The sequence below is a fragment of the Falco cherrug genome, chromosome 6 (assembly GCF_023634085.1).
Source record: "Falco cherrug isolate bFalChe1 chromosome 6, bFalChe1.pri, whole genome shotgun sequence".
NCBI lineage: Eukaryota > Metazoa > Chordata > Aves > Falconiformes > Falconidae > Falco > Falco cherrug.
The window spans coordinates 64,825,986-64,839,840 of record NC_073702.1 but is presented as its reverse complement, the minus strand read 5'-3'; the positions used below and the strand labels follow the sequence as shown (position 1 = coordinate 64,839,840).

Below are 13,855 nucleotides of genomic sequence, written 5' to 3'. Positions count from 1 at the left end.
CACATGTGTATGTTATTTGTGGTTTACAGCCCATGCAATAGTTCTTTGGAAGATATAAGCAGGAAAACTCTGTTTAATACGGCCATTCATCCAACAGTCAACAAGACAAAATTAAATGAGCTAAATAGTAATATAGATACTCGATTATATTTTGCTTGCTACTGTTTGATTACTACAAAATAAGCATTTTTGCAAAATACGTTAAGAAAAAAAGAAATAGGAACCTTGGCTTGAGAGTGTCCTGTCTCTATCAATCACTATAGCACCAGTGATTTCTTTTTTATCGGTATTTGGCAGTGCTGTGTCTGATGAGATGCAATAGAATAAAGCACAGATCGGATCAAACTCTGGGTCTGGTTCCAAATCTCGTCTGGTTCGAGCATGTAACTCCATACTGATGAGGGTAAGGTGTTGGACCTACCGACAAATAAATAGAATAAGTTAGTATGTTTTGGAGCTTTCTTCAAAAAATTTAAGAGAGTATTAGTGCAAATTAGTGCATTGCAGACATTTAAATGGTCATATTATATTGTAACTAAGAGGTCACACCTGAAAATTAACAGAAGTAATTAAACATGCATCTCTGGATCTCACTTTTTTGCAAAGAGCATTATCTTACAAAAAAGATTAATCACTTAATACATTTTTAATACTCAATTATTAAAATTCATTATTTGTTTCCAAGTACTACCATCTTCTACCACAAGCAGAAAACACAAACAGAAACGTTCAGCTTCGCATCAGTGAATTCCTGTAATGTTTTCAAACAGCTTTGCATATTGAGCTGAATTAAGTTTCCAGACTGATCAAGAGCAAGGAACACCATTCCTCTTTATTTTCCTTTCCCTCTCTCACCAAAGACGTGCAAACAAGCATGGAGACTAAGTCACTTACAGGGAGATAAGGAGAATACCTAACTTTCCCTTCACTTGCATTAATGAACTTCCACATTATATTGCCATAGCTTTTTGCAGAATGGTTTCCATTAAGAAAATGCTAATCCCTATATATTGTACAGTTGTACATACTGTACAGTTTTGACTCTACAATAAGTACTGTAGTATTTAATACTGTTTCATCACTGTGTTGTTGCTCTGTTGTCTTGCGTAATATACTTGACAGTGTGGACTAATGGGCAGGCTGGAGAGATTACAAGGGCAAAGTTACAAATATTTCTGAATATGTAAGCTGCCCTGGGGTCAGCATCATTTCTTCTAGATTTGCATCCTAAATCGCTACAGCAGCCATCACTGAAATGAAATTTTACTATCAAGCTCCATCTCAATTTCCTGCAAAATCATGTTTCTTGTGGCTTCTCCTATGTCACCTACTCAGTGCACAAAACTGCTACCTCCCCATCTCATCTGTAAATTTGTCAACAGCTGCTTTCAAGCCACAGATGTGGTGACTGTCTGGGAGCACATACATGCTGGCTGACCAATTAGCAGCCCAACACAGTAGTACTGTATTCACACTGCATCCCTTTCTCCAGCCCCAATGCTGATCTCTCTTTCCAACACCAACCAGCTATCTACATGAAATATGTAGAGACATTCAGAGAATGTCTCTGAAACACGTACCATTTTGTTAAATACACTAGAAATTGGCCAACAGGTTCAGAAGGTAGCATGTAGACACAATGGGAGGACCTGACTGGGTGATGCCTGATGCCTTGTTTCTTAAGAAAACAATTCATGAAAGTTACGGTGAACTAGTTTTTCCAGTAATGTTTTTATAGAAAACTTACTACTACTTCCTTCTGATCTTTCCCTTATTTTTATTTTTTAAAAAAAGGTTTACCACCACCTCAACAAAAATACTGCAAAATTTAGTTCAATACTATAAAATAAAGGCATCTGAAGACCAAGCTGAAACTAGTCGATCAACTACTTAAAGCTGCAGACGTCTCACACTGATTAATTTTAAGTCAGGTAGGGACGAATGAGGAAAAGATTTTTAAATTCTGCCATTATAAAACTTTATAAAATTTACATTTTATAAAGTAACATGTAACAATAAGTTACCTCATGTAAAGATTTTGCCTCCTGCAGGTTTTCCACACTGACTTTAAAACCATAAGTGTTATTTAAAGATGGTCCTTCAATCTGAGAAGTCTCTTTCTTTGGAGCACCAAGGGCAGCAAATTGATTCTTATTGAGGGGGAGGGGGTGGGAAGAGAAAAACACACAGTATAATATTGAGAAAACTACAGGTTGTTAAATTGACATGCAATATTAATTGAAACGTATCTAATGAAAATGTAAACGCTACACTACAATTACGAAAAAAAAAAAGTTTTCAACCATCTCCTCCATGTCACTTTTCAACAGGGAAACAACACTTGTATCTTTCTGCCTTTAGTATTTATTTTTAATGAAACCTCATAGTAAACCAAGAGGCTGTTTGAAATACTTAAAAAAAAACAAACCCAAACACAAAAAACCCAAACACATACCAACCAAAACCAAACACTCCCACACATACAGGCTTTCTTAGAAGCCTGCGGACAGGGGAACCAGCAAATGTCTATTCTCTCTTGAGCAATAATTCATCAAACCACCCTGTTTCAGTCACCACTTTTTAAGGCACTGAATTAAGGGTACGCTTAAATACCCACTTGAACTGGATGAATACCAGTATGTTGAGAACAAAAGAGAAAACGAATGGGTCATTTTGGTAATGCAGCTAGCCACTCTTCTGTTTCCAACACAGGGAACAGAAACACTGTTTAGAGAAATTTTACTCTGTCAGCATACTAGTGCCATTAATTGCCTGCTTCAGGGGTCCTCAAACTTTTTAACCAGGGGGCCGGCGCGGATGCAGTGGCAGGCAGTCATCTGCGGCTGCTTGGTTCCCCCCCAACCCCTGCCGGGGGGGTCTGTAAATACCAGGGGCCGGATTGAGGACCCTGGGGGGCCGTATCTGGCCCGCGGCCGTAGTTTGAGGACCCCTGGGCTACGCTGTTTTCAGAAAATGCTTAGAACATTGTCTGAAAACTAATACACACAGAGATACATAATATACAACATCTGCATGTGTGTATATATATATATACACATACATACACACACACATGGGAAATCACAATTGAACTTAAAAAGGATGTTGTAAGTAAAAGAGCAAAAAACCAGCCTTACGTGGCACCTCTTTAGTGTTTCATTAGCATCTCACTACCCTAAAACATAACATACTCTCCATATCCAACTTCTCCCCGCCCCACAAATGAAACTGATTTCTTCTTCCTAACTTTGAGCGTATACTGATACCACAGCAATTGCACCCTACCATTTTAAATGTCTTTTCAAGATCTTGACAGCAAAAGAAAAAAAAAAGACAGAAGAAAGAATGGAAATGTGTATGTGTGGCATAATAAAAATGCATCTGTACATAAATCTTCATCTACCTTAATTTGTGTGGTTAGGAGTACTCTTTGAAGACTATCAGTATTACTTCCTCTCTTGTGGCTCAGTTTCTGGGCTTTTGGTTCTGTAAACATAGATGAGTACAAAACTGCTTAGCCTCAGTAATATTGTCTAGGCATTAAATAACATGCTAGAAACCAGAGGCATTTGGTTTACAAATATTATCTATATAAAGAAATACAACTTTATTCTCTGTTGAATCCAAAGCACAACTATTACAGTTTGGTATTTTGGACATTAAGGAATGTATAGTACAAGACCAGTAAGTTACCAAACCTCACATCATTATCACCTTGAACAGTGAAATGTTATTCACACTCTACATTGAGGCTACGTTTGGAAAATACAAGCAATACAACCAACAAGATTTCAAAATTGCCAAAATAAGCTATACTTTTAAATTAAGTTTTTAATCAGTTCTTCAGTGTTCAGATACTAGAGACCATCAGGAAGCAAAAGCGTGCTCTGCTTCTAGACATTTTTCATAACTCAACAGTTAGTTTAACAACAATGCACAGGCCTTTTCCTTTCCAAAACAAGTTTTAAGTGTATTTTTGTGGGGATGCAATTATTTTATCATTATGTCAAAAGAAATATAATATATTCAGAAATTCTTTTGGTGTATCATTAGAATCACTTAATGGATTTACCTGTGGATAAAGGAGTAAAACCAAGAACTTCAGGTAGTCTGTCTTGATTTTTAATCTGCACAATGGGTGTACTATGTAGGCAAACAAATCCAGGATTTCCAGGATCTCCATTAACTGGAAACGGTGATGTGTCAAAGGATGTCCTCATGTCCCCTTGGGTGGATGGAGAGTTTTGTGCACTTCCAACAGGTACGACATCATTTTCTTCCACAGAAGACAAAACGATATCCTGACTTTTCCACTCTGCGTCTTCTAAATTGGACTGCTTGGGATCTGGAGATGCTACTTGCTGCCAAGGAGGAAGTACTGGAGAATCTGGTGAACTATAATTGACATAATAATCTTCCTCTTCCTCCTCCTTATCATGTTCTAGTGTTGAAGTACTAAGTGTCTTGGCTTCATACGGAGTTTTATTAGAGTCTATGTAATTTTTAGTATTTATAGAAGTTCCTATAGTACTTACAGGCTTATCACAGATTTCCTTGGTTTGTGTTTTTGTAGTTTCTGCCACAGAAGCAGAATTCTTTGTAGGCACAATAGGTCTTTCACCTTCCAGGCTAGATAAATGTAAATCTTTAGCTGCTTTTACTACTTCTACAGATTTCTCTTCAGACAATACTGAAGAGCTGAAATTCTCAGCTGCCTTTGCCAGCTCAGCAGGATGATTCTTAGGCAATTTCTTGAAATGTTCATACTCTTCTTTGGCATGAAGCCATATCTGAACTTGCTGTTGGCTTGGAGCACACTTGCATGGCATTATAACTATTTTTTTGTCTTCACTAGTTTTATGGCTATTACTTTCTCTTTTATTAACAGTAGAGTGACCATTACAAGGAGGAGACCCTGGTCTAGGACTTTCCGTCATTGCTGAAAACGCAGTCTTCCAGAGTCGTAGACCTTCTAATGAGAAGTCCCCCTCAAACTCGAGCAGGTCATTTGGAAGTCTAGTTTCCACTGTGAGAAGCCGTCCTCCAATCTCCCTGTGAAGAAAACAGTTTGAATTGTTGTTTTGCTCTGAACTACACTGCAGGCAGTCCTCAAGATGATATACAAGCAGAGTCCTGCTAACTAGTTTTCTCGCTATGGAAATCCTGTGCACAGTATCTTTCTTTTACAAACCAAGCAGGCACATTCCCACTTACTACAACAATATCAAGCAATAAAAAAAAATAAAGTGTCATGAATGAAAAAGGGTATTTGCACAGGAAGTACAGTAATTTTCAACTTCAAATGTATGCATATCAGATGGGATCTTTTATGCATCTGTGCCACATAACAGTGTAAAATTGTTTACAGGAATAAATTAAATTTAATATAATCACAAGCATATGTAGGCAGAAATGCATTTAACACAGTACCTTGGCTTTTCTGGGGCATCTGAAGGATTGCTGCAAAATGGTTCCTGATAAATTGTTTCTGCGAGATCATGATCCAGCAAAGTTGCCATGATTTCTTCACGACTGGGTGGGGACATGAGAGGCTTAAGAATGTGAGCAGTACGAGGCGTGAAACTTCCATTCTTTGATTGTGAGGGAGAACTGGTTGATCTTGGTGAACTATCTGGAGTTGGAGTTAGTGCCTCATTGTTTCTTGAAACATGTAATTCTAAATCCTCAGACGCTGCATCTATAAGTTCACCATCCGGAGAAGACAATATGGATGTAAAAGAGGTACTAACTGAATCAAGTGGTTGACAGGGTTCAAAAGTGGTTTCTTTTCTAATGTGGCTTTGAATCCAGTCTGAGCTGGCTGGCTGAGAAAGGTTAAGAAATCTCTCTTTATTTACTGTGTTTCTATTCAATTTGAATTTTTCATTTAAACATACCTCAGTCTCTTGTGTGCAAGAGGTATCGATAGAATTAGATCTAGAAGTTGAAGGATGAACGTTTTTCCTCCATTGGCTATGGCAGTGGTTCTCATTATTATCCAGTGAGGTTTTCTCAAAAAGCTCAGGGCTCAGAGAACCAGACCGCATCCATTTACTTGTGCTTGAAGTATGTTGCTTTTCTTCCTCAGATTTTTTGTCATTATGACACAGAAAGTCATTTTCTGCTGTTTGTCCAGAACCAAGATCTTGAACTGCATCACTCAAGAATTTCTGGGGCAAATTTTGATCTGCTGGGACAAACTGGCTTGCGGAATAAAAACTGCAAAATCCAGTTTGCCCTATAGTATTAATATCAAAGTTGTAATTGTGGTCTGGAGACAAGCTGTCTTCAAGCGAGTAGCAGCTTTCAAAACCAGGGTCTGAAAAAAAAATGGGGCTGTCATCAGATACAGTGTGATCAATGCGACTGGTGATCTGCTGGCTTAAAGACTCCATTTTTGACAGTTTTGGTGTTTTTTCTTTAGGTTTTGTATTCCTGGGAGCACGAGATTTTCTTGGCAATGCGATTGACCGTGACCTTTTGATTGCTTTATTCTGTTCAAGAGGGCATGGTAGACTCCTGCTCAGCTGTGTTTTAGCTGGTAATGGTTCCTGTGTAACGTTTGCATTCTGAGCTTTCTGTTGTCGCTTCTGGAGCAACTCTTTCAAAACAGCTAGGCCAGACTGTCCTTCACTGAACGCTGATGGGGCCACTACAGTCCTATTTTTATACTGGGTGATGGGTTTTGGTTGCATGGTTGTTTCTGACAGAGATCTCTGTTTTACTGTTTCAGGTTTAAAATGTGATATATCCAAAATAAACCCTCTCTGGTTTTGATCCCAGTTTAACTGTTTCACCGGACTCTTCAAAGATGTTACAAAACAGTTCTTAGGCAGCTGAAGTGGCCCAGGGCTTTCTTCAGATGACTTAAGAATAGAAGAACAAGGATCAGAATGCTTGGATGCCTCTGGTAAGCAGAAGATCTGCTGTTGATTACTGTCTTTACAATGCAAATAGTTAGAGGCATGTAACTGATCCATCTTTGCTGTGTCCAAAGAGTCATGAGCCTCATTTAATTTCCCGGCTGGTGGTAAGTATCTGTTTTGCAGATTTTTTATCTCTTCGGCTTTTGCAGAAGTCTTATCTTTAGAGATGCGTGCATTCTGTGTTACCTGAGTTGAGTGATTAGATGGATCAAATATGTTTTGAATGAGAGCAGACTCCTTCATTCTAAACACAGCACTTTGAGTCCTGGGCCTTTGAGAGCTCATTTTTGGTACTTCCCTTCCAGATGCCACAGGAGTAGATATGAAAGACAAATGAGGGTCTTCTTGTGGAGCAGGTAAACACTGTGCATCTACAGGCTTATCAATTTCCATCAATGAATGAAAACAGCCTGATGAATTCCCTTGTGCATCAGCTGCTGAAGGAAGCTGTGCTGATGGCAGATATCCTGCTGAATAGCCAGGAAGGGGACTGTCTTTCCGGTTATGAAGTGGCTGTGAGTTGACAGAGCTGTAAGAAATCTCAGGCAGATCTTGACGTTTCAGCACAAACTTCACTTCTGCAGCAGAGCGAGCATTTCCTTTTTCATCTTTAAACACAACACGCTTTCTCGAGGGTGCTTTTTCAGCTGTTTTTTGTCTTTGTTTTGTTCTAGGTTTCTTCTTTCCATCATCTACCGTTTTATCGGCCTGATTAATCTTTTTCTTTTTCTTGGTAGATACAGTGGGGCTAGCAAATTTCTTTTTACATTTCTTAACCTGAGTTTTTGCTCGACTATTTTTTCCTACACTAGAATTAACAGTCTTGCTGTTGTACATATTGGGCCCCCTACTATATAAAGCTTCTCTATCCAGGTTGGTCAAAATTTCTTCTGCTTTTGGATCAGTGGGAGACCAGCAGCGAGGTGGAGATGTGTTTACTGGGCTTGTGCTTCTCTCAGAAAGAAAACCTAACTTAGACATAACATCGCTATAGTTATAGTCACAGTCTTCAGCTTCAGCATTGTAGGATGGTGAAGGAGGAGAAAGAATTGTATGAGTCCTTTTTCTGAAAGATAAAGTTCTTTTAATATTTTTACTACATGTTTTTTGTGGTTTTCCAGCTTTTTTCTTGGTTGACTTATGTTTTGCTTTCCTTTTGTGACTTTTCTTTGGTGTCAGTGGATAAATAGGATATTTGGTTGCAGGAGAGTCAGGAACTTTTGGCCAAAAGTCCTTTAAAGGTGCAAGCTTTTTATATAAGTTCATTTTTTCCTCTGTGAGTACTACTCTTTCCTCACTAGAATCTACTTTCCCTAGTTTAACAAGCATATTTTTTCGCCCTCTAAATCTATTGATGATAATATATTTAATAATAACAGGTGGCAATTTTTTAGAAAGTTTTCTACGCTTTCGAGACTTCTGAGACCCATCCAAACTTTCAACACTTTCTATAGGTTGAGGTAGATTAATTTTTGAGTTGTGTGCAGCAAAGCTTGATTCACTGTCTTCAGTCTCATAATTTACCTTCCGTTTTGTTCGGAGCGTGTATTTATTCCCACATAATCCAAATGACTGCTCAGTTTCAAGAGATCCATCTGCAAACTGGCAGTCAGTATAATTAGCAGTACTTGTAGGCATTTTGTTTTCAAAAGCCTCAACAGGAACTTGAACTAAGTCACTAGGTAAAGCACTGTCCTTATCAGGAATGTTACTACAAGCATTACCTTGTGTATAGCAGCTTTCCTTCACTGATGCAACATCATTTACACTTGCAGGCTCTTGATGATTGATAAAACTATGTTTCTTTTTATTCAGCTTCAACCTGGACTGTTTGTTGCCTTGCTGTAATTTATATGTCACAGGAGCTAACTTCTGTGGTCGACTGAGACAATTAGAAAGAACAACACTAGGAAAGAACATATAATGTGCTGCTTGTTGACTGAGGCTTGGCTTTTCTGCCTTATGCTCCTGAAATTCTTCATACCTAATTTTAAGCTTACTAAGGCCACCTTCATCAGTGTTATTTTCAAGTGAATGTACCACAGTTCGACTGCCTCCTGAACAAGACACCAATTCACAATTTTCTGTAACTGTTGCTGGAAAAAAGCTATTTATACTTGCACTGCTAGATTTTTCACTTACTTCAGAGGACATTTTACCTTTGGAGTGGCTGGAGTGGCTCAACTCAGAAAAGTTAAATAGGTTTTTATTCAACATGCTGTCACCAATGTGGCGGCCCACATGCATAAAAGAGACATCCTTTTCAGCCTTTCTGATGCTAGTATACTTCCTACTAGGTATCTGTCTGCTCACTGATGAAATATCATCTTCATACTCAAAAATGTTATTTTCATGTGAAGGAACTGGGAGAGTATCTTTATTGTTACTGTCTTTGTGAGAGTTTTCTGCATGGGTACTATTGCTGAATGGAGTTGGGTACTTTGCTGAGTAAGTGCTTTCTTTTGTAAGAGAATGGACTGAAAGTTCAGGTCTTGTTTCTGTGTTTGGTTGTGAGAGGTCTTCTACTAAATCTTCATTATTCAAAACATGGTTAGAAAGGGCACTTGTGTGTTTACACTGAAAAGTAATTTTAGCAGAAGATGGGGGTTCTAGTGTAGCAGCATCTTTGTGAAAGATTGAGGTCTTTACAGACATTTTGCTTGTTGCAATGACGGAGGAGTGAGTTCGAGAACTTTCATTATTCAAAGGATTGTCTGAAATGGAAGACAAGCGATTTTACTCTAGTTTTCCTGTTAAAAAAAATAACCTAAGACATTAAACATTTTAATAACATTTTCCTGAAAGCCCTCCCATTCAAAGAACAAACAAAACTCTTCTAAATCACACTGCATTTATGATCATGACAACTACAGCCCCAGAGTACATGAGCTGCTTTATCAAAATCCCATCTTCAGTACACTGGCGTCTCAGCCATTCTGTCAGTTACTCATAAATGGTAGACTGGCACACAATTGCCAAAGGCTTCATGCTGGTTTTCTGAAAGAAGTCTTCTAAAAATCACTTTCAGGTAACTCAATACAGACTGTTTTCTAGAAAAGCTTGTATCCTGCTTTGTCCCTGAGAAGCATGCATACTGACTGGCTCTGAAAAACAAAGAACTTACTTAGATGACTTTCCCCTTACAGAAAAGTCATTGCACAGAAGGCTGAAGTGCTATCTTAATACAAATCCCTTGCCATGTTGTAATTTTTCTGTGTGCTAAGCATCGTTTGCTGCACTTTTATAAAGCAGAGCAATCCACCACCCATTTAGGTGTTTATGCAAGGAGCTTGCACTGTTTAGTTAGAACATGAATACATATCCATGCATTAACATTCCCACGCTGATCTGCAACCAGCATGTGCTGTGGTAACTGTCCTGTGCAGACTCATCACGTAATACCCGGGATGATTTCTTTCTCTTTCACTGATACTTATCCTGCAGTAAATGTAGTTAAAGTGCAGACAGGCAGGTGCTAAGTACACAAAACAACTGGTTTGTAGCGATTGTGTGCTTGCTCGTAAACGCAATGAACACCAAGTAATTTGAAGGAGGCAATTGCCACAGAGCGCTGGGCACACTGCAATTTGTTCATGTGTCCACATCTTTAGGTGAAATGTTGAAGGGGGACAGGAGCCATGAAACATGCTGTATGACCTGGAAGCATGCACTTCACACTGTCAGGGGATCTTTTGAGTTTTTACTGTAAGTCTCAAACAATTTGGGGATTATCTTAGATTCATGCTGCCTTCAGCTTAGCAATTTATTTGTTGCTGGGTGAGAAAAAAAAAAAGGAAATTTCAATCTGTTTCTAATAACATTTTCTAATGCATACACAGAGTCTCTCTGCTGTGAAACACAGCTGGGAGATGCTGCCTATGATTCTTTGAGGTTAGGAGTCCACAAAAAGAATAAGGATGATTAACTGAAAACCAAGAAAATGGCCAACAAACACTTGGAAGATATCTGACTATTCAGATATAAAAATGGCAAAAATATTTGTCAGTCACTCAGAAGTTACAGACACAGATTCATGTGTGAATAAGCATTTTCTAATTTAGAGGAAATGCACTGAGATCATTCTGAATTTAATGTATCTCTTATATTAAGAAGCTGATGTAAAAGCTCACAGTAATAAACTTATTCTATGTTCTTCTGCATGTGGTATTTCATATACTTAAAATATTCTAGAATTTAAAGAAATACTTAAGATACAGTCTCATTAGCCAGAAGCATCCCTTTTTACATTAAATTACAAAGTACTGCAAATAAGGAAATTACAATTGTATATTTTGCAAAACCAAATCTTATTAGTAGTACATCAAGTCATGTATTAACCCTACCATTATACCTATAAAAGCAAAGGAAACAGCAAACTATGCTTTAAACAATGAACACAGAAGAATAGCTGTAGTTGTCTATGTAATAAGATCATATAGCTTGCTTTCTCTAATAAAGAACTGCTAATAGATATATTAAGATGTATGTATTTTATATACTAATAAATGATCTTTGATATTTTCGTCAAATAAATTCAAAAGCATGAACTAATACAGAAATTTTGTAAAGGGTTACATTTCTGCCCTGAAGAGCAAATGCAGTAATAGGAAATGAGGTACATGCATGAGCACAAACAAGATTTTAAATTAACCAGTTTGTACTACGGATTAAGAAAGAAGTTTCTGTACAAATTGATGATAACCACAAATTTCAAATTTTAAAGGCGATGAAGTATGGCTAATACAACATCTCTAAACAAAGAAGATTACTGTTTATTAGACCAAGAAAAATGAACCTAATACAGAGAAAACTCTGAATACATAAATATATTTCTCCTTACAAGATCCATATATTTCACATTTTTTGCTCAACAAAATTTTATAAATGTGAAAATATGTAATTGTCTACTAGAAGAAAAAAAAATAATTGCCTAACCTCAAAGCGTACATTCTATTAAATAAGGTTATTTGATCAAAGATAGCAGGTTATAAAGAAATTACAAGAAATATCTCTACAGATTAATTTGATTTTTTTATAGGTTTTGAAGGGCACTTTCTTCTGTATTGCTTTCCCACTGCATAGTTTTAACTCATGCATTCCCAAGATGTGAACATGCAATCTACTGAATGAAACATAAGCTCAAAAAAAGGCTCACTATATTTTAGCATGTGAGATAAATACTTGCAAAGACTCATCTAAACTTACACAATAATACATTTACTATTTACAGTGCAATCCTGGCAGGATAAGCAATACTACAGAATCATTAATTTTAATACCATATTTGCATAACAAATAGTAACAGAAAAATGCACCTTGCAACAAGGTAACTATCTTTTCCACCAAACTAATTAAACAATGCCCTTTTTGGATCATTAATACAATAGGAAAAGCAGAATCTGGTAATTTGTAGAGGGGCACTGCGAATAAAATATCGTTGGCTGATAAGGAAGATATTAAGGGCCTGCTTCTGCAATCTGTTGAAAGCATTTCCTTCCAAGTGAAACAAGAATTGAAAATGTTTAACACTTCTGAGAATTAGCAAGTTGATCTGAAAACAAAACTATGACCCAGGTAGTAATTCAACTTCCAAAGCTGGTTTTTTTTATTTACTTACCACCATTTTCATCTGCAGTCCCATCTAACTGAGGTATAGAGAGATTAGCTAGGAGTGTATTGTTACCACTCCACTCCATTTCTTCCTCTGAAGATGAATCCTCTTCTGTTGAACTTCGATGCATACTTTTGCCAGCTGACCTAAAGAAAATCAAGAGACAAATTAATACACAATACTTCTCTTAGAAAATACCAATAGCCACAGGGACCTCAAAATCAAAGGGGTGTGGTGCTGTATGACTGTGTGAATTGGGAGAGCAAAGGGAAACAAAAAAAATTGTTACATTTCTCACTGAGAAATTCAAAATATTATTCAATGTTACTATTTTAAGAGGCAACATTGGTGACCAACCCTTTAAAAACTACAGCCAAAACTAGCAGGATTCAAGGATTCATTAGATTAAGAAGTTATAGAGAAGGTATTTTGATGCTCAATTTTACTGGTTTAATTTTAGCGCTTGAAATTTGAAGACTAAACCAGCTATGCAAAATTATTTCAGTTTAGCTCTTAGCAAACAGATTTTTACCTTTTTTTTTTTTTTTTTTTTTTTGTTAAGGAGTCTTTACTGTATTATAACAATTCACTCCCTCGGAAGGCTTAACTAAAGCACAACCACCATATATGTTTGTTTCCATCCCTCCCTGAACATTCTGAAATTGCTGTTGCTAATACTTAAGCCACTTCTACTAAGTTAACTGTTCTACACTGCCATTTTTACAGTCATAAACCTGCTGGGGAAAAAGAAGTAGTAAATCCACAAATAAAAGCTTTATGAATTTTTCATGGTTTTAAGGTGGCATGGCTTTGGGGGGGGCGGGGGGGGGGGGGGGGGGAGTTAAAAAATTATATAGAAAAACCCAAACCCCAAACACTCTGGAATATTACCACTTTGGAAGCACTTAGCAATTTGATTTCTTCTTCTTTAAAAAAAAGTGTGAGATGGAAATAATTCTTCATAGAAATAAGCTATTCTGTGGCTACAAGAGAGAAATCCAGATAAACGTTAAGGAACTTAGGTATGGTGGTGGTGGGGGGTGGTTGTCTTTTTTTTTTCCTGTTTGTTTGTTTTTAAGAGAACAATAATTTTCCTAGTAGCTTGATATAATAAACCATTACTGTGTAGTGCCTTAAAAGCTATAAATACCAAGGTTTCAAAGTTACAGGAAGGAAAATCCACAATAATGTAAATACAGTTTACTTCTGAAGAACTCTTATCTGTGAAGTTTGACCACAGCATGAATTACATATATCGTATCACCACAGACATCTGAATGTCCTCAGCACTGAGCCAACTTAGATCAAACCGTGTTTA

At 37.2% G+C, this 13,855-nt stretch overlaps 1 protein-coding gene across 2 annotated transcripts in view; it reads right to left on the bottom strand.

Annotated features, from left to right (window-relative positions):
• Positions 1-13,855, bottom strand: part of REV3L (REV3 like, DNA directed polymerase zeta catalytic subunit) — a 124,757-nt gene that overhangs the window by 35,944 nt on the left and 74,958 nt on the right. For both annotated transcript variants that reach the window (XM_055714994.1, XM_055714995.1), the window contains 6 exons: positions 12,544-12,683; positions 5,431-9,640; positions 4,073-5,052; positions 3,404-3,486; positions 2,025-2,150; positions 225-417 (listed from right to left, as the gene is read on the bottom strand). In XM_055714994.1, the coding sequence (XP_055570969.1) occupies positions 225-417; positions 2,025-2,150; positions 3,404-3,486; positions 4,073-5,052; positions 5,431-9,640; positions 12,544-12,683 (5,732 nt within the window). The remainder of the gene's footprint in view (positions 1-224; positions 418-2,024; positions 2,151-3,403; positions 3,487-4,072; positions 5,053-5,430; positions 9,641-12,543; positions 12,684-13,855) is intronic.